The sequence below is a fragment of the Centroberyx gerrardi genome, chromosome 4 (genome assembly GCF_048128805.1).
Source record: "Centroberyx gerrardi isolate f3 chromosome 4, fCenGer3.hap1.cur.20231027, whole genome shotgun sequence".
Classification (NCBI taxonomy): Eukaryota; Metazoa; Chordata; class Actinopteri; order Beryciformes; family Berycidae; genus Centroberyx; species Centroberyx gerrardi.
Genome location: NC_136000.1, coordinates 28,107,529 through 28,131,956, shown reverse-complemented (window position 1 = coordinate 28,131,956; position 24,428 = coordinate 28,107,529). Strand labels below are relative to the sequence as shown.

General features: G+C 42.7%; 1 protein-coding gene across 9 annotated transcripts in view; it reads left to right on the top strand.

Moving 5' to 3' along the window:
- Positions 1-24,428, top strand: part of ppfibp2b (PPFIA binding protein 2b) — a 78,579-nt gene that overhangs the window by 33,801 nt on the left and 20,350 nt on the right. For 3 of the 9 annotated variants that reach the window (XM_078282966.1, XM_078282960.1, XM_078282959.1), the window contains exons 4-7: positions 6,880-6,966; positions 10,012-10,125; positions 17,270-17,419; positions 23,250-23,486. In XM_078282966.1, coding sequence (XP_078139092.1) covers positions 6,880-6,966; positions 10,012-10,125; positions 17,270-17,419; positions 23,250-23,486 — 588 coding nt within the window. Of the gene's footprint in view, positions 1-1,107; positions 1,913-6,879; positions 6,967-8,744; positions 8,852-9,453; positions 9,474-10,011; positions 10,126-16,973; positions 17,111-17,269; positions 17,420-23,249; positions 23,487-24,428 lie in introns of those variants that run through there. The other 6 variants (XM_078282967.1, XM_078282961.1, XM_078282962.1 and 3 more) reach the window with 5 other exon arrangements.

The following is a 24,428-nucleotide window of genomic DNA, read 5'->3' as shown; positions in this document are numbered from 1 at the left end:
GCAGGAATTTGACACCGGGCCCAACATAATTACTACAAATAGTTTTGCAATACAGTGTCTGTGCTGTACTGTAATACTGTTAAATGTGAATCAAATGCTGCTAATACTTTGAAATACTTGTAAATATTTTTATTTTTCATGACGTGTATTACTGACAGCATCCTTGACTTCCAAATGACATGATTTTTTTGTCAGGGGAACCACATTTTCTACAGTTTCCCTCACCCAAAACTGATTCTGTAGGCTATTATCATATTATTATTATCATAATTTGACCTTGAGCAATCCTCATATCAGAGGCGGCTTGGAAAAAAGTTTAACTGCACTACTTTCTATTTCTTTTCATAGCAGCTCCTCCACAACCATTTGCATAACCATTCTAACCTTCAATAGACCCACTTTCGAGTCCTGACCCAGTCTTTGATAAATGGCGTAGTACGACCACACACACACACACACACACACACACACACACACACACACACACACACACACAGCCTGTGGTATGAACATGGACTCTCAAACAGGTTTTTGTAAAAGCATCAAGTTTCTGTATTTGAACGTAATTTGAATATCTCATAGTCTGCTGATTAGTTGTGTGTGTGTGTGTGTGTGTGTGTGTGTGTGTTTGTGTGTGTGTGTGTAAATGAGCCTGTCAGTTAGACAGATGATTGATTTTGTTATGGAGAAGGGTTCAGCAAAATATACAGGAAATGGAAACCTGAGGTAATGGGTTTCAACCTTTCGCTGATAAGATAGAGATGAGAGAGGGACAGATAGAGAAAGAGACAGAGAGAGAGAGAGATGTCTTTTGTGTGTCTCTCACTCCTGCAGACAGTCTTTTGAAGCCTGTGCGCATTGTGTGTGTAACTTAATTAAAAGAGAGAGAGAGAGAGACTTGGCATGGTTTGTGTTAGGGCTGACATTACAGCCTGTTGCTCATTTGTTCACGTGCTCCACAGCAGATGCTGGAGCGTTTGTGTGTGTGTGTGTGTGTGTGTGTGTGAGAGAGAGAGAGAGAGAGAGAGAGAGAGAGAGAGAGAGAGAGAGAGAGGGCGAACGAGGGCCAAGACTCAGACACAAACATATGACAAACAGAGAAAAGAAGAAAAGCAGCAAACCCTCCTCCCACCCACAACACCGCCACCCTCCCTCTGAGCTCGGCCATTTGGCTCTCCCAGTCAGACGGACCTCAGCGGGGAGAGGGAAGAGAGGGGGAGAGAGATTGAGAAAGAAAGAAAGAAAGAGAGAGAGGGAGAGAGGGAGCAGGGGATGGAGAAGAAGGAGTGACGAGAGGAGAAAGGAGAGAAGAGAGGAGCGACGCGAGAAAACCGAGCAGAGCAAGTCAAGCCGGGACAGGGAAAGGGAGGAGGGTGAAGCGAGTGACAGAAGAAGAAGAAGAAGAGAGAGAGAGAGAGAGAGGAGTGGGAGAGCGAGGGAGGAGACGGCAGGGAGAAAGGAGAGAGAGAGAGAAAGAAAGAGAGAAAGAGTAAGTAGTAAGCAAGGAGAAGGAGGAGGAAGGGGACAAAAAGGGGAGTTATCCTGGGTCGTAAAAAACCCTCCTTTAGCACAGCTGTGAGCAGCACACACACACTCTCTCTTGTTCTCTCTCTCTCACACACACACACACACACACACACACACACACACATTCACATGTCAGCGCTCACATGCTACACCGCTCTCCTGCAGACTCAAGCAGACTTTTCGAGTCCATTCTCACTTCACTCCCATCTGTGCGCTGTTCTTACACACACACACACACACACACACACACACACACACACACACACTCACACACACACTGATAGATAGACGGACAGACAGACAGAGGGGATAGGCAGGGCAGCAATGGGCTGGGAGCATGGATTCTCCCATTGACTTATACAAGCACTTCTCCTGGCTCAAAAAGGTGAGTGAGAGTTGGGATTTTCCTTGTTTTTATTTTTTCTCAGCTTCTTTTTTCCCCTCCTCTTGGCACATTCCGTCCTCTAGATCGCTTCAAGGAGTTTACATGGCTTTCCTTTGGAGATGAGAATGTACAGTGTGTGTGTGTGTGTGTGTGTGTGTGTGTGTGTGTGCAGGGAAAAGGGAAGTGAGATCATCAGTGTTATTGTCCAGGTCTTACAGTGTTATTTTCCAGGCGCGGAGTGTTTTCTGATGTCATTTCCCTTAGTTTAAGAACTGGGCTGCATGTCACATTGTTGTCATATTGTTTATAGTGTGTGTGTGTGTGTGTGTGTGTGTGTGTGTGTGTGTGTGTGTAGGCACGCACAGCAGGGACTAGGTTATCAGATTAGAAGCGTTATCCGTCAGCTGATTGCTGTTGACAAAGCAACATCTGATAACTGTAGGATTCAATCAGTGAGAGACTTTGCCACTGATTCTGTCACAGTATTGCAGATATTGCACTGAAAACACATTGGGGAAACATAATGAGGATGAAGAAGAAGAGTTTTGAGTTGGAGCTGATTCATATTGGGGCTGGAAATTGAGTTTTAAGCTGCAAAAGAAATAGTGTTGAAAATGCGTTTCCCCTGAGAAAACAACAGAGTCACAGCTGTTTACTCTGCCCTTGTCATTTTCACAGTGATTTCTACTTCCAACAACTGTTCAGTCCACACAGTCCTGCCACAAGGCACTGTGCTATGTGCTGCAGCATGCAGCGTGTGGAAAATATCCTCATGCTACATGCAGTGATGTAGTAAAAGGTGTATAACCTATGACCTTCATAACAACCACCAGTATAGACAAAAATCAAGTATATTTTCAGAAAAGCATTATGTTGTTTTTCCCTTAAAAGACCCTATCCTCATCTCATAGAACTTACTTGTCTTCTAGTACTAATCTTACAGATTGATACTTCTCTATATGATTTATACTATGAATGTACATTAATATTCATATCAGCTTAAAAAGCCTTGGAAGTTTGTTGAGGGTTTTTTTTGTGTTTTTTTTTTGGTCTCTTTCTTTGTGTTACATCATTCGCCTATAGAGTGGCAAAATGGACATATGAAAATGTTGCAGATTATTACCTAAAGTTTTTGCCAGCAGTCATATCATGCAGCATTGTGGGTAGTTTTTTACTCTATTGATTTCTGTTCAGCATTACCCTGATGTCTAATCAGTCTCACCTGGGAAACAAGACATCCTGGTGTTTCCAACACACTTTAGTCCATTTCATATTCAACATGCTGACACAGCAGATCAACAGGGAGTACAAAGTTCCCAGTGGATTAAACCATGTTGGATTCTAAAGAGGCCTTTTAGGCAGCGATCTGTATTTTGAATAAATTGACTAACCTTTCTCTGGCTTTATCCATGTCTGTAAAACTGACCCTTCTACCCAAACAGCGACAGATTAGAGAGATAACCTGTGTCATATTTGGAGTGACAGTCGCTTCACAGCTCTGCACTGAATAGTTAGCAGTGGAGTTCAGGTGGGGTGACAGAAAATGTGTAAACATGTGCTCTGCCTGCCTCACACACCAGGATCATCAGACCAGTTCTCCTAACTGCTCAGTGTATCTTGTTTCTTGTTCATCCTTAATCTGTTAGGTACATTTTGTCATGTGGTAATTGAGCACTGAAGTGTATGTGTGTGTGTGTGTGTGTGTGTGTTCATGTGCTTGTGTGTTAGTTTGTTGCTGCTAGGTTTAGAGTTATTACATGTTGCTCTCAGTTATCACAAATCTTGCTGCTTTAACCTTTGCTTTGCTGTAGTATCATGAAGCAAAAGACGCATTAAAGAGATACAAAATCCAAGAAAAAACAAGAAGTTTGCAAACAAATCCAACTCTTACTTTTGATGCACCAAACCTGTTCTGTCTCTCTTCAGGGAAATGTTCTGGTTAGCTGGTTAGCTGTATAAACAGTGCCTAAGTGCAGTGGTTTCACCTTTATTTCCTCTAGTTATTACAGTAACATGCCATACCACCAACCACCACCCACTGGGCAGAAACCATCATGTTTATACTGTGGTTATAGCGCTTTCACTCTTTCATAAAGCTTTTGGTCCGCTGTGGTTAAAATCCGACTGTATCTCCACCAGTCTGAGGAAACGATCCACTGAAGTGATAGCATCATGAACCTCTTTCTCTCTCTGTCTCTCTGTCTCTCTCTCTCTCTCTCTCTCTCTCTCCCTCCTTCTATTCCCCTTCATCAGCCTCTTCAAGTTCAGTCTCACCTCCCTGCAATGCCGCTGAATCTCCCCAGTCCGATGGGAATATCCGCAATTATAGTAAATTTCAAAGACTTCCTGACTTCTCCCACAAATTATCTTTGGGGATTAGACTCACAAATCAAATTACTTTGTCACGGGGAAAAAGAAAAACATTCCAGGAATCAAGCACAATCGTTTGTATAGACTGAAATGGATTCATTCCTGTTAATTCTAAGGAGTTAAAGTTATGATGAGTGAATGATTTGTTTACCTTATATCATACAGTACAGTAAGTAGTGACTAACCTTATGAATTGCTGATTTGTCATACTGTAACACTCTTGCAGAAATATTATATGATATCAGGCACAAACTGCCTTTTGCTGTATCTCATTTCAAAGTGAAGGACAGTTGTGTTTCGGTTTTGAGATTTAAGAGAAAGTATGGTATGAGCAGTGGGGGCGTCCCATCCAAATATGGTTACAATAGAGCTTTCAATATTTCACTCCCTTTCTCTTACTCTGTCTTTCTCTCTTTCTCCTCCTCCTTTCTTCTCCTTCAGTTTAGTTTACAGTATATTAATGGGCTTAATGCCTCCATGTGGTCTCATGGTATGTATACATTCTCTGAACTCAGTGAACTCAGCCTTAGAGAGATCATGAAGGATGACATGCTGATTGTATTAGCTTTGGTTGGGTTTCCTAGACTGTCAGAGAGGAACAAAGTACAAGTTGGTAATGCTAATTCTCAATGCGTCACACTTACATTGTACGCATTTAGATGCCACTCAGAGACTCCATCACCTTGTTGAAGAGGCTAAAGAAGGGCTAAAGATGCATCATCGTGTGTTAATATGATGATGAATATGATAAATACTTTCCATGGTCACAAGAAGACCTTTGAACTCCTTATTTTTGGTTGCTAGTTGCTACTAATGTTGGTGATCTAGGAATTGAACCTTATTCTGCTGTTGCACTAGTAGCTCTGGATAAGTAAACAAATGAGACCATGGTGGAGATGATTGGTAGCTTCTATCTCACACCAGTGGTATTGTTAGTGCTAGTGTTTCTCAAAATTAAGACTACATTTCCCATAAACCCTGTTGCTTCCAGTCATAGAGAGGATGTTGCTTCTTTTGGTCAAGGTTTTCTCTTTGGCTTTACTGAAGAGGATAAACATGTTGGAAGTGATTTTGTCCATCAGCGTTTCACTTGTACCACCACCTGCCATTGTGAGACACTTAGAAAGCTTTAGCTCCGTTTGCATTGTAAGAACAGCGCCCTCTTCCTGTTTTGTACTGTAAAGAAATATCCCTTTGTGCTGTAAAGCCATCCAACAGATTTCCCGCCAAATCCAACCCAGTGGCACACAATGTAAAATGCAGTGTCTTCTCAGCGATGGTCTTGTTTGTTGTTTGTTGTAATTATACTAATGTCTCAAAATTAATGTGGTAATGATTTATTTATGTTAAAATGTTACACATGGCATTTTAACAGCTGCCTTTCAGTGGGCTCTTATTCTGATGAAGCCAGTAGAATTTTTCCCTTGGTATAATTTTGAGGTGACAGCTCCATTGCAGTGAACTGAAAGAAAAGGGGTAGCTCATCACTGCTTAAAGTCCTGTAAAGTCAGTATATATTTAGGAATATCAATGCATTTATGGTTAATGTTGATGCTTTAGCTTGCATCATTTGCATACTGGTTATATTGACACTGGGGATTTCCAATCGAAGCCCAAACTATATACCCCTGCAACATTTGAGGGGACAATTCAGCTTCACTTCTGGTCTGAGTCTGAAAGAGGCAGAAACCGTCAGCTTATCATGTCCAAGCTCCATAGCTGGATCATAATATTTCCCCCTCTTTCTCTCCTTTATTTCCCTCTGAGCAGCAGCAGTAGACTGGGGAGTCCAGGAGTCAGCAGCCCTGGACACAGACAGTCAAAGACAGGATAATCTGACTCTTTAGAGCGAAATGGAAACTGTAGGGACCAAATCATTTAAGCCTTGCATCGTTTAAAATAAGTTTTTGCTTGATTTTCATTTTTTGCTTCCTGAGTTGCGGAGCACATAATTCTGCCATAACCTTAATAGCTAGGGACTGCAGAACTGGCAAAAGAACTTCTGACCAAAAGGAAAAAGGAAAGATCGCCTTCACAGAATATGCTAAAATACATATTAGAAGGCATTTCTATTTCCAGCTGCAGCCTGACTCTTCATTCATGGGGGACCACATGTCATTTAAATTGTCTTCTGTGTGTGATTCATGACTTTGCGAACCAGAGACAAACCATTGATAACACATTGTCAAATGTCAGAAATCCATGCATATTTATGCAGAAAATCAGCCACCAAAATCAGCAATTTCTGAAAAAGTGTCCATTTCGGAGATGCAGGATTTTTGCAGGACACTTGGGATACAGAATGTTATTTGTATGAGCTGGAGTAGTCTAATGTGTAACTGTAACTCCTAAAGCCAGAGGCCAAAGAAGCAAAAGATCTTGTGATGATCATCCCAGTGTGCAGTCTGGAGCGCCAGACAATGAGTAGAAACCATAGACCGTAAAAAATAAGGTAGAAACTGCAGGGGACAGTAGTGATGTTTAGTGTCTTTACCTTATAAGCTCAAATATAACATGGCTGTATTTAACTTATAGCTCCAGGTACCACAGACTGTCCTCCATCCTTAACCTGCCTCTGCTCTGTGTGTTTTGTCCAGGTGAACCTCTGTTCCCCAGTCAACAATGAAACCTACCAAGAACGACTGCTCCGCCTAGAGGGGGACAAGGAGTCTCTGGTGCTACAGGTCAGGACTGTGCCTGTGTGTGTGTGTGTGTGTGTGTGTGTGTGTGTTTGTGTGTGTGTGTGTGTGTGTGTATGTATTTGTCTCCTGGTGTTTGCGTCTGCACAACTTATATAGAGAGAAAGAAACAGAGACAAGACACTCACCTATTGCACAACCAGAAAGGTTACATCAGGTTAGTCTGTGTTGGGGAAAGTTGCTTTTAAAAGTAATAACTTCACTTTGTTACTTACCTTAAAAAGTAAGTACTTGTGTTACAAAGTTACTCTTTATTAGAAGTAACTTGTTAGAGTACTTTTGCGTTCCCCACTTCAAAAGTTTGCCTTAGCAAAAATCTCATTTATGTCAAGCAGACTTTCAAGCTGATTTTCCTGCATGTTTTCTACATGGGATGCCTCAGGATTCTTTTTTTTTCATTTGCCCTAACAGAAATCAAACAATATGAAAGAACAACAAAGTAACAACATTCTAATTTTAAATAGTAACTAATAACGCATTGCAAGAATTGAAAAAGTATTACGTTAAGTTACTACTTGCCAGAAAAAAGCAATCTGAGGACTCTAATGTGTCACAAAGTAAGGCGTTACCCCCCCAACACTGGTCTTGCATGTATGTGTGTGTTATTTTTGACACCGCTGTCCACATCATCTCATGTGCTTAGTGTCCAAAAAGAGGAGCAGCATTAGAGAACCAGCAGAACTCTTTCCAAAACACAGGAAAACAATTATTAACTTACAGCTGGTAAGTCTTGTGTGTGTTGCTAATGTACAGTATACCTGTATGACTTGAATAGACTTTACCTGGATTTTACCTACTTAGTTTTATTTATGTCTACGTAATTATCTGAATCAGTATCATAAGTAAATGAACCAGGTATTAGTCTGCCGCACTGGAAAAACATCTTATTTCCCAGAGAGTGTAATCCTAGTACTTTCAGTTATTCCATGTTATTCCACAACAAACATGTCCGGACATCACCGCTCTGCCTGAGCGTGTGTTTACCGCCGGCTTTTACAGTAAATGTCACCACGAGCTCGACCGTGGCGGAGCTGCAGATTACATGTCTCTGCACCGTGTGATGTCAAGAGGCTCTGAGGCTCTGAGCTGTTTTTGTCTCTCTGCTCTTAGATCGCTTTAACGGCCGGTTCATACAGCTGTGATCCTCGCAATGTGTCTCTAAATTCTTCCTGCTGCAGTTGTAGTTTCCAAACTGTTCCTCGGGCTCTCCTCAGCTGTGTGTGTGTGTGTGTGAGAGAGAGAGAGAGAGAGAGAGAGAGAGAGAGAGAGAGTGGGAGTGTGGTGCATTTGTTTTGTAATTTGAGGAAGCCTGTGAGGGTGGATTGTTTTCTTTTCCTTTGAGTTATTCACAGAGGGAAAGGCATAAAAGTGCACCACCCGCCTGGCGGCTCTTGTTTGTAAAGGTGTTGCAAAACCCATATCTCATTCCTGTGCCCCCCTCACCACCGGTCACACACACACACACACACACACACACACACACACACACACACACACACACCTACTTGTTACACATTCCTCCAGTTTCAGTTTGACTTCTGCTGTGATTGGTCGATAGCCAAGGTGACCGGGGCTTGTGTTTCCTGACAGAGGATTTAATTGGCTGTTGACAGGTTGACCACCCCCCCCCTTGTATAGTGTTTTACTTTACTTTCCCCTTTACCTGCTTCTCCTTCAGGGCTCTCTGTGTGTATGTGAGGTGCTCTCTTGCTTGTGTGTGTGTGTGTGTGTGTGTGTGTGTGTGTGCGCTTGCGCTTGCGCGACCATACACACGCTCAGTGCTCAGTCACTGACTTCCCTGTAGCCCGGCGGGGAACTTTCACCTCCATTTGTGTGTGTGTGTGTGGCTCAGCAGCGGAGCATGGCAGAGGTAAGAGCCTGACTTTGTTACATTGGGTCATTCTCCTCAACATTAGGAGTTTATACATTTCCATTAAAGTCAGCTAATGGCTTTGTGACATTGCAGCATTAGTTACTTCAATGAGTTTTTTTGTTTGCAGTGGTATTGTTGTTGTTGAAGTCAATTTGTATTATAGATATTGGTAGATATTGAATATACTAAAGATTTCACCCTTAAATATAATATGTAATGTTCTCATACTAGCAAAACCAGACTTTTAAAGTAAGCTACTTTCACTTCACTGTTGGCTTCACTCACCTTGACTTGACATGATTCATTGAACCATGCGAGAGAGAAGATATAGCTTAGTGATATGTAGCACAGAGGATAGATTGTCTCTTATGTTTAACAGATAATCATCAGAAACATGCTGTTTCTCTATAATCTGCACTTTAACACAAACAGTGTCTGAATGAACGGTGGATTCTGTCCTTTCCAGAGCGCAGTTAGGCAGGATCTGGTTTCAGGGTGAAAGTCAGTGAAACCGAGGTGACAGAGGATCAGCTGCTGTCAGAGGGATTGGCGCAGTTTAGGAGAATAGAAGGATAGGTGTGTGTGTGTGTGTGTGTGTGTGTGTGCTGTCTGGCAGTAGGTGAGCGTGTTGACAGGGAGATTACGGTAAATGTGCTGGAGTGCTGTGCATTCTTGAATGACAGAGTGCTGACTAAACACGGGTTGTTTCGGTGTTGAAGAATGTCAGGATGAATGTGTGTGTTTGTGTACGGAAAGAAGGAAGAGAAAGTCTTGGAAATGTGTGTATGAGGTGTATTCTAAAAGTTGGCGTGTGTGTGTGTGTGTGTGTGTGAGAGAGAGAGAGAGAGAGAGAGAGAGAGTCTAGCAAACAATAGCATCACTGCCCCTCTGTGTGCAGATCTTTGTGTGTGTGTGTGTGTGTGTGTGTGTGTGTGTTTTTGCATCTGTATGTGTGTGCACCCGTGTCTGCATGTGCACCTCTATGATCATGTGTGTGTATGTGCAGTTAGTAGTATGTAAGTTTCCATCTGTGACACGATTCAAGCTATGCTGTTCTGTCAGTGTTTATGTGTCTGTCCGTCCTAACTCTGTGTGTGTGAGTGTGTGTGTGTGGGTGTGTGTATCCTAATACTGTCTGCATGTGTTTCACCCATTAGGTGAGCGTTCTGACAGACCAGGTGGAGGCCCAGGGAGAGAAGATCAGAGATCTAGAAACTTCTCTGGAGCAACACCATCACAAACTGGTCTCCACTGAGGAGATGCTGCAGCAGGTAAGACACACACAATGCCATGCAATGCAGAAACACACCCACACACCCAGCCAGGCAATTTACACACACAGACAAAATTATTAATTGCTTGGGAAGAAGAAGCCAAGTGGGACCATGCAAGAGTGCAAGACATCAAAAGCTGTTTGAAAAGGCTTTAAACCGCTTTGACTTAGATAAACATATATGAAATACATAGATATTAAAGGTCCCATATGATAGGAATTCAAATTCCCCTCTGTTAACATTTGATTTTGTTTGAGTGGTTAAATTTAAAGTTATTGCATTTTCAAAAATCATTTTTCCAGGCAATTTCAAACTCCAGGAAATGCATCACTACTGGACTTGATCCTGATTGGCTCCCTCACTAAAGAATTATTGAAATCTGTCCAATCAGGCCAGTTTGCAGCATTTGAGCTGGAAAGCCTCCACTTAGCAGGTTTACCTCATTTGAATTGGTGTCGTCGGCCAATCAGGTGCCAGTATTGTGAGGACTTACTCTTCAAATTCATTCAATAAATACCCTTTTAATTAAACGTTTACATGCAAAACTTAATTCATATCCTGAGCCATAGTTTATTTCATATCAAAATTAAATGAAAATGAAATCATGAAAATATGGGACCTTTTGAAAAAGTTTTGTAACTTTACCTGTTTTGTAAGCTGACCAAATTTTTTGTTCAGAATCGATTTATCTTTTTTTTTTTTTAATTTAGATGTTAAGGTGCCCCTGAGCTCAATTAATGGTGTTAGTACCATGGTACTGATTGACAGCCTCTGTCCTAGAGTGTAGAGAGGAGCAGTTGAATGGTAGGGAAGTGGCGTAGCGCTGTAAATGAGTAAATACAGGAGTGGCAGTGTTTCATTCACAGTCTTCCAGCATGACTGTATAGTTGATCTCTGACTCATCTGTTCAGTTTCACAATCAGTTTAACGCAGAAGACGAGAACAAGTAGACTTCAAAGGTCAAAGCTCAACGCTTCTCTGTGTTTCTTCCCCTGTTATTAGATGACTCTTCTAACAAAATGAGTTTAAAGTTGATCTCTGTTAGACTGTGAAGAGTGGATTGGTCTGCTGCTGTTGTTCTGTACTTTATAGGTTTTAAAGCACTAGTATTAGATTTGTGTTAATATTGAATCACAAAGATTCAGTTCATTTTGGTTCAGGAACTCTTTATTGTCCCCAAGTGGCAGTTGTTATGCAAAAGAGCAACATGCAAGAATAGACAATACCTGACATTAAACCACTTTATGCTTAAAAACTATATTAAAATTTAGTCTATCTTTGATCTACAGGTGGGTAGCTTTCTAAGCATTGGTATAAGGTAATGGTCTGGGGTGCTGTATTGAGGGATAGGGGTATTTGGGGTTCTAAAGTTTGGCTAGGTTTTACCTGAGCAGACTAAAACAAAATTAGTCCTCCCAAGACAGATTTTGAACAGGGAACTACTGGTGAAAGTAAGGTTATGACAGCCGATTAACACTATCAGAATAGTGCCCAAAACTCATATTTTCAATTAGGGATATGTCCAATAATTGATCAGTAATTGAGATGTGTGCAGATGTGTGACTTGTGGATGGGTAGACATAGATGTTTGTCATAGATGGAATAATGGTAGTGTGGAGGGGGGCCCACAATCACCTCCTGCCCCTACATCCCATATGGGGCCTGTAATTCCTAGCTACGCCCCTGTTAATGGTATCCACTCTCCGCATGAGACATGATATAATAAAATCTTGATTGGATAGTTGGAATATTGGATAAATTCACCCCGCAAACACTTGTTGCTGTTGTGGTTAGAAATCTTGCATTTCCAAAATGTCAACATTTCAGGAACTAAGAAAAAGCTTGACAGCTTGTTTTTAGCTTGACAGTTTATTCATCAGACCATGGGTCATAGAACTTTCTGCACCCTTAGAGGAGCATGTAATCTTTCAATTGAAGTTTTCACCGACTGTGGTGGAGCAATAGTAGAGTGTCAGGCATGTTAAAAGTTGTTATGAGGAGTTCTGAGTGTAAAGTCAATAGTAAGTTGGATAAAGTCCTCCACCCCTATGTAGACTGAAGGTCTGAGCGCTGTGCTACTGCAGACTGTAGGTCACCTGTACTGCAGACTGTAGACTGTAGGTCACCTGTACTGCAGACTGTAGACTGTAGGTCACCTGTACTGCAGACTGTAGACTGTAGGTCACCTGTACTGCAGACTGTAGACTGTAGGTCACCTGTACTGCAGACTGTAGGTCACCTGTACTGTAGACTGTAGGTCACCTGTACTGCAGACTGTAGACTGTAGGTCACCTGTACTGCAGACTGTAGACTGTAGGTCACCTGTACTGCAGACTGTAGACTGTAGGTCACCTGTACTGCAGACTGTAGGTCACCTGTACTGCAGACTGTAGACTGTAGGTCACCTGTACTGCAGACTGTAGACTGTAGGTCACCTGTACTGCAGACTGTAGGTCACCTGTACTGCAGACTGTAGACTGTAGGTCACCTGTACTGCAGACTGTAGACTGTAGGTCACCTGTACTGCAGACTGTAGACTGTAGGTCACCTGTACTGCAGACTGTAGGTCACCTGTACTGCAGACTGTAGGTCACCTGTACTGCAGACTGTAGACTGTAGGTCACCTGTACTGCAGACTGTAGACTGTAGGTCAGCATGACTGCATAATCGCCTGAGTCTGAAGCTGCTGAACACTGAGTGCGTTCAAGTGGTTCCAGTTGTTGTGTTTGACGTCACTAACTGAGGCAGACTCATCAGCTGCCAGGCTGCACAGGACAAGACCACAACTCTCTCCCCATCGCAGAATCAAGCCTCTGTTTCGGCTCCTCAACAGACTCTTTGTCCTCTTCGCTGTCAACACCGAGGTTGGAAAGGCTAAAGCCCCAAAATAAGCCCCCCGATGGGGCTTTGACGTTTATCTAGTCCGATATCAGAATCCATTAATACATGCTATCCCTTTTGAATTAGAGGAGTTACAAAAGCAATGCTGGGAGTCAAACAAGGTTCTTTCCGGGAAAGTTTTTTTTTTTTTTGTTTGTTTTTCAGAAGGGAGTTTTCATGTTCTGTATCACTGAGTCACTGTACTTCAAGAATGTAACGTTTGTCTTTTTTAAAAGTAAACTAAATAAAAGTGCAAATTACTTAAATTCTTCTTGATAAATAGCATTGTGTCCCATCGCTGTTACAGTACTGTGAGTTCTGTGAGTTCTTTGTACCCACAGCTGTTTTCGTGGTAGGCAACATTTCTCCACCAACTGCTGTCCCTAGCAGTTCCCTTATCTCCTTTACAGTGCTATGTGACTCACGACTGTAAGTTAGTAGCTTTTATTGGATTTAGCTGCACTGATTTGCAGCTGTTGTCCAGGTTTGTAGTTGTGTGTGTTTGTGTGTGTTTGTGTGTAACATGGTCCCATATCACAGTTAATGAGTCCTGGTCAAATACCCAATGTGATATGGGATGGGTCAATGTGGAGTGTGGAGAAAGATAACGGTTGTCTGTGTTCTGTGTGTGTGTGTGGGTGCGGCGTATAAGATTGTGATGTGTGCTATTGTGTTGGCCTCCTTAGAGTAATTATCATCTCCTAAAGTCTGCGCCTCTTAAATCTCCTCGATAAATAATTAGAAAGCTGGTTTGAAGGATGTTGAAGGTGACAACATGTCTGGCCCTGCCATAGGAGGTCCTGTTTCTGTGTCTCTGTCATTGTGTGTGTATGTGTGTGTATGTGTGTGAGAGAGAGAGACAGAGAGAGAGTCCATCCAGCCATGTAACAGTTTGTGTCAGTGCCGCAGGGCTGCTGCTTACTGTGGGAACCACAACTAATAAAGAATTAGGCCTGAGTCAGCACACACACACACACACACACACACACACACACACACACACAGAACACACTGTTCTCATGGTAGAGGGAATCCTCCCACTCATGTAGTCATAGAAATAGACAGTATCTTTATTCTGAGAAAGACAGAAAGACATTATTCAGCCACTATTATGTATATGTTTTACAGTGCCATGGTTACACTGTGTCCTTAACAACACACACACACACACACACACACACACACGCGCGCACACACGCACACACACACACACACACACACACACACACGCACACACACACACACACACACACACACACACACACACACACACGGCGTGTCAGTCAAGAGTGATTTTCAGCTTTCATAAACAACTCAAAACCAGGAAACTGTTATTATTAAGGACTTCCTACAGGCAAGGAAGTGGCAATGATTGGATAGCAGCAATGATTCTAGAGAAATGCAAAAGAATGAAAAATATGTTACGGTACGTGGGTTTGAATAATGCCACAGCTTCATAGGAAATTAAAGTATGGTGCTCAAATATGTGAATTCCCCTAGATAACACACATTCCAAAGAAAGTCATTTTTAGACGAAAGCTCTATGAGAATAGATTAATTCATTTCCAAAATGCTATATAGTGCAGTAGATCCATTTTGACAAAGAATAATTAGCTGAAGTTCATCATTCATTATCTCTAAATATAGATAATCCAATCACTTTAATTCCCTACTATCCTTTAAAAAGTACAAAAGGTTGATTATGATTATGGTGTCAGTTAGTGAAACTTTCAAAAAGATCATGCACCAAGAAAAAGCACAGATTTTCAAGTGATGAGATGCAAATGATGATAAAGACTCTCTCAATGGAAATAAAAGTATTAGTTCACCAACGTGTTTCAGTGACAGGCTTTCATCTGGGTGTTATGAAACATAATAAATACTATCACTTAGATGGAGAGAAGAGTGCATTTTCCATCATTTTCCTTTCATTCTGCTTTCAATCATTTTGTAAGAGTAGGTGTCACTTGTTTTCAAATGGTGGATGTTTCATTTTGGAATGAAACTCCTCACATATTAAGAGTCCAGATCTGAGTTCAGCTATGTAACTGTGTGATGCTTGATGAGTGGCAGCAGGACAGGAGTTCTATAGCTCTAAAGGCTGCAGAGAGGATGCTAATGTGTCACGTGCTGCTCCTCGTAATTAAGGGACAGAGAATGCGAGCCAGCTGAAGACCATAGGCCAGGACCAGAGAGACTGATAAATTACCTCTAAAGAGCGGGGCTTATCCTGCTATAAGTGACGTGGTGTTAGATTGCAAACGGACTGTCAACTGCCATAACTAAGCAGATTTTCTGTGTGTGCATGTAAGTGTGTGTGTGTGTGTGTGTGTGTGTGTGTGTGTGGTGAGCTGGAGTGATTATGGGGTTTTAGCTGTCTGTCTGTGGCTGCAGTGTTGACACAATTTATTGACCATGTGATCTTGCCATTTGGAGAGTACAGTGGCCCTCTGTGGTCAAAAAAGTGTTAAATTATCTGCATGTAAGGTGTTAAAAAGTATTAAGATGTCTTATTTTACTTATGTACTGACAGGTTTATTTCAGTTTCATTTTGAGGCAAATATGAAATTAGATGGAGGTAATGACAGATTCTTTATATGTGGTGATATTTAGTCGAAGCAGAGTTGGGAAGTAAGGAAAATGGAATAAAGTGCATGCCATGACGTGTAGTTTCACCAAAAGATGTGAATGGGACCAGCAGTAGTGTGATATTACGTTACCGTTGTATAACATTACTTGCACTTCCAGTTGGTCACATTAAGTTTGACCCACCACTCTTAGATTAATACAAAACAGGATTAATACAATATGCCAAACATGTTTTGTTTGTTTTGTTTTCATCTCATCTGCTTTAATAAACACCGTTAAACATCATGTCCACATTAATTCCCAAGTGTCCTTTTTCTTTATTTTACTGTCCATTAATAGTTTTCAGACTTTCATTAGCTATGTTCAGTCAGAAATAGGCTGCTTTTGCTGCCAATGTTTTTGTTTCTTTGTTTTTGGTCGTTAAATTGGTCTGAAATCAAATTCCAGCATTAAAAATAGCCTTTAAAAGTCTTACATTTGGCTTTCTGAAACCTGCAGATACCCTAATAACTGTAGATTAGAGTCTGATCATGTTTCCTTTACACAAGGAAACATGGTCAGACTCCAGTGAAAGAACGTGAAGCCAGTTGTGATTCTCTCAGTCATATGTCATTGTGAAATGTTCTTGAATATACAGTATTGTGGTGGAACACACACAAATGTGTCTGTCACTACTTCAAAATCTGCTAATAGAAAGCATCTGACTTTGGTTCGACCATGCATCTCCAAAAGTCATATCTACTAAATCCTGCAGGCTATTTCACTGCTATTTCACTGTCACTCAGTCTGGTATTGAGTCAAAAAAATCAAATTTTTCTTAAAAGAAGTGGAAAAATTCTGCCAGTGGGATGAGATAATATCACTTGTTTCCAATAACAAATCAACTTGTTTCAGGAATCTTCTTGAATTAAGTGACATTATCCTCCACCAGTGGAGTGATCTGCCTTATTTCAAGATATTGTCACTTGTTTCCAGTAGGGTCTGGCTCGGGAAAATTGTGAAACAAGATACAGTAAGATAATTTTTGCATTGAGTAAATAGGGCGAAGGAGATGGAAGCCAGAGATTTAAACAACAATGGCATCTAAGGCAACTGAGAGTTCAGCTTTGAAAAGGCGAAGTGGGATTAGTAGTTTTGGATGGGGAAACGAAAGCAACGGCCAGACGCACAGAGAGTTGGGAAAGAGATAAGTGTGTGAGTCAGAGAAGACACACACACACACACACACACACACACACACACACAAACTTTCATAGTCACAGTGTCAGTGGACTTCATGTCCTCCCTCTCTCTCTTACACACGCTCTCTCTTTCTCCCTCCCATACCAAAGAGAGACAGGGATATATTAATAGAGACCCTAGCCTCTGTGTGTGTATGTATGTGTGTGAGAGAGAGAGTGTGTATATTTAGCCATGCGGGGTCTGGGCCCCCAGCCTAGCCTGGTCTGTCAGTGTGGGAAGAACATTGTACCCAGTGGAGCGGCATGCTGACTTCTCACCGCTCTGCGCTCTGGTAGCTGTGTGTGTTCGATTCATGTGTGTGTGTGTGTGTGTGTTTGAAGTGTGTATATGGGTGTGGTTTGGATGGGAAAGCGAGCCTGTGTTCCTGCTGTTTCTGTGCGTTGGTTCATGTATCTTAACGTATGGTGTGTGTGTGTGTGTGTGTTTCCAGGAGCTGCTGAGCAGGACCTCTCTGGAGACTCAGAAGCTGGATCTGATGGACGAGGTGTCGTTCCTCAAACTGAAGCTGGTCGGCATGGAGGAGACGCACCCCGACACGCACCCCCAGGACCCTGCAGAGAGCAAGCAGGACAAGGCCGAGGTATGGTGCATCAACAGACCTGTGTGTGCGAGTGTGTGTGAGTGTGTGTGAGTGTGTGTGCGTTTCCCATAACCAAACTCATTTTTTGTTACTAGGAACAGGCAAACTGCTGTTTCTTTGGTCCAGCGATCAACAAACTTAAATGTGTTTAACCTGCTCTATACAGTAGGTTAAAAGGTAAAATAATATAATTTGGATGGAGAGCTTGTGAAATTGTGATGGTCAAGCCTCTCATTTGTGATTACTACAGCAGAATAAAATGGAGCTACTATCGCGATTAATTTTTCTGCCCCACGATATGTATTGTCACATTTTTGTATTGCGATATATTGAATGTTGATATATCGTCCCATTCCTAACAGTAGGCAGAGAGCCCTGCTGCATCTACCTAACTGAAAATTCCCCACTTGGGACCATTGATGTAGCGGTGAATAAAAAGGGTAAACTAAAAACTAAAATCCATTTTGTTTTCAGAAAAGCATTCATTTATGCTTCTTTTTTTCTTAAAACACCTGGTTATCATAAAACTTACATCCATTTGGCGCTACTTGCAATGATGTATACTATGAATTAATGTCTTAATGTGTAATTTCAGACGTAAAATAAGGTGAACAAACTGTATTCATGCAAATAAATACGTGGGTAAATTGAGTTTAGACGGGTTTACCCTCCACTACATCACTGCTTAGGTGGTTTAGCTTTTGTTCAGCATCACACGCCATTGCGCTTTGGACAAAAGCGTCCTCCATAATGTGTTACATGTCAACAGAGGACACATCGTTCATTCCCCCACCAAACTAGCAACACAGAAGCATCAAATATAGGAACTAGGAGCCTTGTCCGCCCCGAACATGTGGGGACACATATGCTGAAAGTGAGACTGTCTGTGTTTTTCTCTGTCTGTGAGCAAAAGGAAAATAACCACATTCCAGCCTGGACATTAAGGGACATACGGGGCTGCGACCCTGACATGCTGTGTAAGGCCGAGAGCCTGTTTGTGTGTTTTCCCTGTTTTCTCTGTCTTGGAGCCAAAGGAAACGGTAACAACATTCACCAGCGGCTATTGTGGTCGCAGCAGCCCTCCACCGCTCCAACCAAAATAGATGGGTTTCTCAGACCCAAAATTGTCCCCATTAGGACTGTGTATTCCTGGTGTTTTATTGAACCATGGGCATCTTGAGAATAGGACACAGACTGAGAGGATTGTTTAATATGCAACATATCTAGAGTTTATTGAGTTAAAGTGGTAATTTTGTATTTTGTCTCCATTTTCATTGCTGTGGTGTTTCTGCACTGCTCTTCCCAGAGATCAGCTGTCAATCAAACAGTGTGTCCAGTACTGTGACGTCTTTCTCCTTGGATTTTCTGTTGATGCAGTTTGAGTTTCTCTTTTCTTTGTCTGTTCAGCCATGGTGCCTATCACTGCTCATGATAACTACCCAGTTCTTCTTCATTTATTCAAACAAACCATAAATGTAAAACGCATTACGTCCTGTGTACCAGAGGATTTTTCCCAGGAAAGAGCTACCAGACACCGGCTGTTTAGAACAGCAAATGTAAAAGCTTTCATGAACTGGATATAGGTTGAATCACTATTGTGTTATAGCAATCAATGATAGAAAGTAGCCAAACTACATTTATTTCTATGAAAATATCCCAGCTTATTACTTTAATGGCCTGTGGGAATGCATGGGAAAAAAATCCTCTGGCCTCTTTGTTTGTGCGATGTCACCTGTTGCGTGCGGGCAGATCCCAGCCAGAGAGGAATGTGTGTTTGATGTGGACCAGGGCTGTTCTCAGATCTGTTATCAGCTTCAAACTCTGTCAGCGGGTCAGTGTAGAGGTGACAGCTAATTCACACCAGGCACGGACTGCGTCTGAAAGCTCATACTGTATACTAGTACCAGCAAACATCCATGAAGCCTGAGGCAGGGAAGACCCAGATGTCGAACTTTCTCAGCAGCACATGAACGCAGCATAATACTTAAAGCTAAAAAAGCAATAATCTTCTAATGGAGGAAATCCCAGACCGGATCATCACCAAAATCAACTGATCTGTCTAACAAATTTCAGCCATATCCATCCATAACTTTTTGAGATATCTTCCCACCAGACAAACAAACCGACATAACCTCCTTCCAACTTGGCAGAGGTAAGAATAAAATGTGTGTGAGGCGCTGCAACAAGCCAGAGCAGATCAAACAGTGTCTCCAGACAGCTACAACAACACCCTGCAGACGGCCTGCCAGCCAGACAGACAGACAGCTGACACCCAACAATGAAGTGAACACTGTAAAAAATATCCATCTCAAAAAGCCACTGAATGCAGCATTGAGATTGTTTCCAATACAAGATCAGTCTTGCTTTAAGAAAATTATTGGAACAGGTGAAACTGCATTGGAAACGCATGAAATTATCTTCACCCACTGGCAGATTTTTGAGACTGAACACTAAATGAAATTGTAAAGATGGATCATTTTTTGCAGTGTGCCCTCATCACTCTCTCCATCCCCTAATGAACACACACAGTTTGTGTTGCTGCTGGCCTGCTGAGCTTATGCCATGTTGTGACTGCATCAGCCAGAAGCTGCCGCCAAAATAGCTGCTTTGTTCTTCACATTTAAACAGCAACAGGCGAGTCACTGTGGAAAATAATGCGTTAAATCCACAGTAAAAACAATGGCATTTCATTCTCACAGATTTATTGAAGCATTGGGGGTTGGGAGATATGGTTGAAATCAATATCACGATTTCTTTTATCAATATATATCATAATATGGCTCACGTATGCGAAATCAATGTGAAATAATCAAATGCATGTATGGTAGTTAGGTGTGATGTCAAACAAAACTGAGTTTTTAAATATATATATCACAATAATATCATATCACAATATGATTCCACTGAAAGATGATAAACGATAATATTGAATTATCGCATGGCCCTAACTGTAATTATATAAGTGTATATCAGGAGTCACTTTTTATAGAGAAACGCTTGGTATGCAGTGGCAATTACATTAAGACTTCTTGCGTGTCTGACTGACCACACACACATATACACACGTCTACACACACACACACACACACACACACACACACACACATTGCCACAGTCTAGTTGAGCAGTCTTTGCTTGTCTTCAGTAGTTTCTTTGTGTGGACTTTGTTCATTGTGACACCCAGCTGCTCCCCAATGGCACCGCGAGATACTGGAGCTGCTCTCGTGGTTTTGCCACGTGTGTGTGTGCGTGTGTGTGTGTGTGTGTAAAGATATCACAAGGGATGCAGCACCCAGGGTTGTGCTTTGATTGACTAAACACGACGAAGCGTTGTCGACACACAGAGGCCCGTGTTCTGCATGCACACACACATATATATATATATATATATATATGTATATACACACACACACACACTGCCTGATAAGCAGCGGCGGAAGCAGACAGAGACGCGGAGAGACAGTGAGGAGAGGGGAGGACAAGCGAGAGGGAGGAGAGGGGATGGAGAGAAGAGGAGGAGAGGGACGGGAGGAGAGACGCTGACAGACAGATAGGGAGATGAAAAATGACGGCGTGTAGAAATATTGTTGTCGGCCCTGCGAGGCACACACACACACACACACTGTCACACACATAGAAAAGAACATGCAGGACATTCACACTGCAGCTACTGCAGGATGTAACTGTCACCGATGTCTGTCTGTGTGAGAAAAGCAAAGTGTGATCAGACTCTTCGTGCAACATGTACAGCGCTCACGTGGAACGTCATCTGCATCTAAAGTACCATGCAGCCACACATAAACCCTGTGTTTACTACAGAGCCCAATACAGTGAGCAGTAATAAGGGAAAACTGTTCTTATCCTAACACTCGCTGTGCAGTGTTGCCTTCAGAAGAGAGGGAGAGAGGGAGAGAGGGAGAGAGGGAGAGAGGGGGAAACTTGTGGTTTAGCCTGTACAAAATGGACAAATGTCTGGATCCCACAGTCACACACACACACACACACACCACATTACTTTAACAGTGACATGTTTATGCTTAGTTAGTGTAGTAACAAAATACTGTATCTGATCTCATACACACACATACACACATGTTCTTTGGCTATAAATCCAACATATCCGACGTAGAGCAGTGTTGCGTTGCTTTGGTCACGCTGAGATGGTAACCGACACCAGTCTGCGTTTTTTTGTCAACAAACTGTATGTGTGTGTGTGTGTGTGTGTGTGCGCGGTTAGCAACAGCTGCTAGGCTCCGGTGGGCTGGCAGGAGGAATGGCAGGCATCCATTTTGAGAATTCCTCGGGGCCAAACACTTTCACCTCCGGAAACCACACCAGTACCACACACACGCACGGACACACACACACACACACACACACACACACACACACACACACAAATACACACCATAGTGTTGCTCTCCTTAGAGTTGTGGAATGTGTGTCTTATCAACAGCTCATAGCCTCAGATGACAATTTCCTTCTGTCTGTCTCTGTGTACGGTTGTGTCTAATACCTGGATGTGTGTTTGTTTGTGTTCCTCTCTGCCTATCTAGCTCTGTCTTCTCTTCCTGTCTTTGTGTCTGTGTCTGCCAGCTGGTCTAAACTCTGGGTCATGGCCCTGTTTCTAATGGGACAACACATGACCAGAGTGCTAGTGTGTTGTACTGAGCCTGGGCCCAGAGTCAGTTATGTTGTCAAATTTGGGCTATGGGACAGCACATATCCTACGCCACCTACAGAAACTCACACTGCATCAAACAGAAAATCCAAGGAAAAAGACGTCACAGTACTGGACACACTCTTTGATTGACAAGTTCCACTTCTGTTTCTTTTGCTCATATTAGAATAGATATTTGCCTACTCGCACTTTTCCCCAAAACTCTCCCGGACTGTCCCGAATCTCCAGTGACCCCAGAACAACCTGAAAGTAAGCTAATACCCGCCTTGTCTTGTAGAGAACTCCCTCCTCACATTGGCACCCAAAGAGAAGTGGGGCAGAACGGCACTCTGTGTGTGTGTGTGCGTGTGTGTGTGTGAATTTGTCAAAGTGCTTGTGTGGAAGCATGTGTTCAGCTGCATACTCGAGCCCATATCTGTGTCTCACACTATTCCGGCAATGCGAGGCGGTACGGCACGATGCTTCGCCTGCATCATCTGTGTTTCTGCACTCGCCGCCCAAATAATGACTCATTCCATACAAGTGGGATGCATTATTATATCCTCTATATTGCGCACTGCCTCTGACACTGAGTGTGGAAGTCACTGATGCGATGCACAACAGTGTTTCATGGGTTGTTTGCTTGCGTTTTCTATTTTGATGCTGATGATAACATTTTCTTTCCCGCAAACTTTCTCAGGATTCCTCTCTCCCTGCATTCGAGAAAGTCCATTGAACTCCACTGAACTGTTATTCCTTCTTCCGCTCTCATGGTTTCTGCTGTTAGTTTGTATGTTATTTGTCATTCAGTTTGTTTGTCAGGTGATGTGTGTGTGTGTGTGTGTGTGTGTGTGTGTGTGTGTTTCCTGGAATTCCTGGAGGAGTTCCACCAGCAGCAGCCGACAGCAATCCAGATATGGCAACAGAGGCAGTCCCAATTACTGGCTAGATAACCAATAAGTTCATGTCTTTCTCTCCTCTCCTCTCCTCTCCTCTCCTCTCCTCTCCTCTCCTCTCCTCTCCTCTCCTCTTCCGCTCCTCTCCCTCTCCTCTCCTCTCCTCCATTCCTCTCCTTCTCCTTCTTCTCACTTCATCACACCTTCCCACCTCGCCCTCTCTCCTGCCCTTTCCTCTCCTTCATCTATCTCCCGCTCCATCCCTCCCCCTCAGTGTGTGGTAAATCTCATCAGCGAGCTCCAGGAGCAGATGTGCAGGTTTCAGGCGGAGATCAGCACCCGCATCCAGGAGAAACGGGCGCTGGAGGAGAGGGAGGCCCGGCAGGGGGAGCCGCCGGGCGGCCAGGCCCAGGGCCGGGGCCCCTCGGGCGGGTTGGCCGGCTCCGACCTGAGCCTGTCCGGCTCCGACCTGGGGGACACCCGGACGCACAATGGAAGACGGACTGTACATGTAGGGAGACTTGATGGATGCACTCATCTTTTCTCTCCTCCTTCCCCATCACATCTTCTCTTCTTCTTCTTCTCCCCTTCTAACCATACCGCACACCACCTGGTATTTGGAAGTTTCCACAGAATTGAACTAACCACCTCTCTTGTAGTGTGTCTGCAGAGTGTCTATGTGTGCTGCAGTATGTTGGGGGTGCGTTCCAGTCTGGTTCACGCAGATATGGACCTCTTTAATTGGGTTTTCCAAATACTTACATATACTTGAGGCGTAGCTGAGGTTGTTGAAGCTGAATGTGTGACAATATAATAAAAAATGAGCAACAAAAACTACAATGCTGAGAGGTTTGAAGCTATTTAAAGTCACACTACGCAATTTCACACATTAGCGGCTCCAAATGGCAGCAAGAGGTAACTGTTTAAAAAATTTGAACCAAGAATTCACCAAAGACTTGCAACTGACTCCGCCTACTCCTCAGGTATTGTACGCATTTGGAAAAAAAACACATTTCAACCCAGATCTGGATTTGTTCTTTATAAATCCTTCAATTTTTTGGTATTTTGTGTTAAGCAGTGTGTTTTTTTTTTCATCATTTTTTGACATGGTGTGTTTGCATGACTGTGGTTCTTCCCTTTACTAACAAAGGTTTACATCGGTCTGTTTCTCCCTACACTGACCAGGTGGACGGGTCATGTAACGGCTCCTGTAATATGAAATATTTTTCGGTTGCCTCGTAGAAACGTCATAAAATGAAAAATTGCATGGCCGCCCATGGGAGAGATCCCTCGCTCCTGAGAGGTTGGCTGACTTTTGCGGGATACTGTACAAGGTTTTTGAAGGACAGTGGAGAAATGTGTGTTTTTAGGTGAATGTCCGGATGGTTTTCAGTCCTTGCTTTTTTGGGGTTCTGAGGTTCAGCCTTCTCCTGGTTGATAACTGCACGCTGTG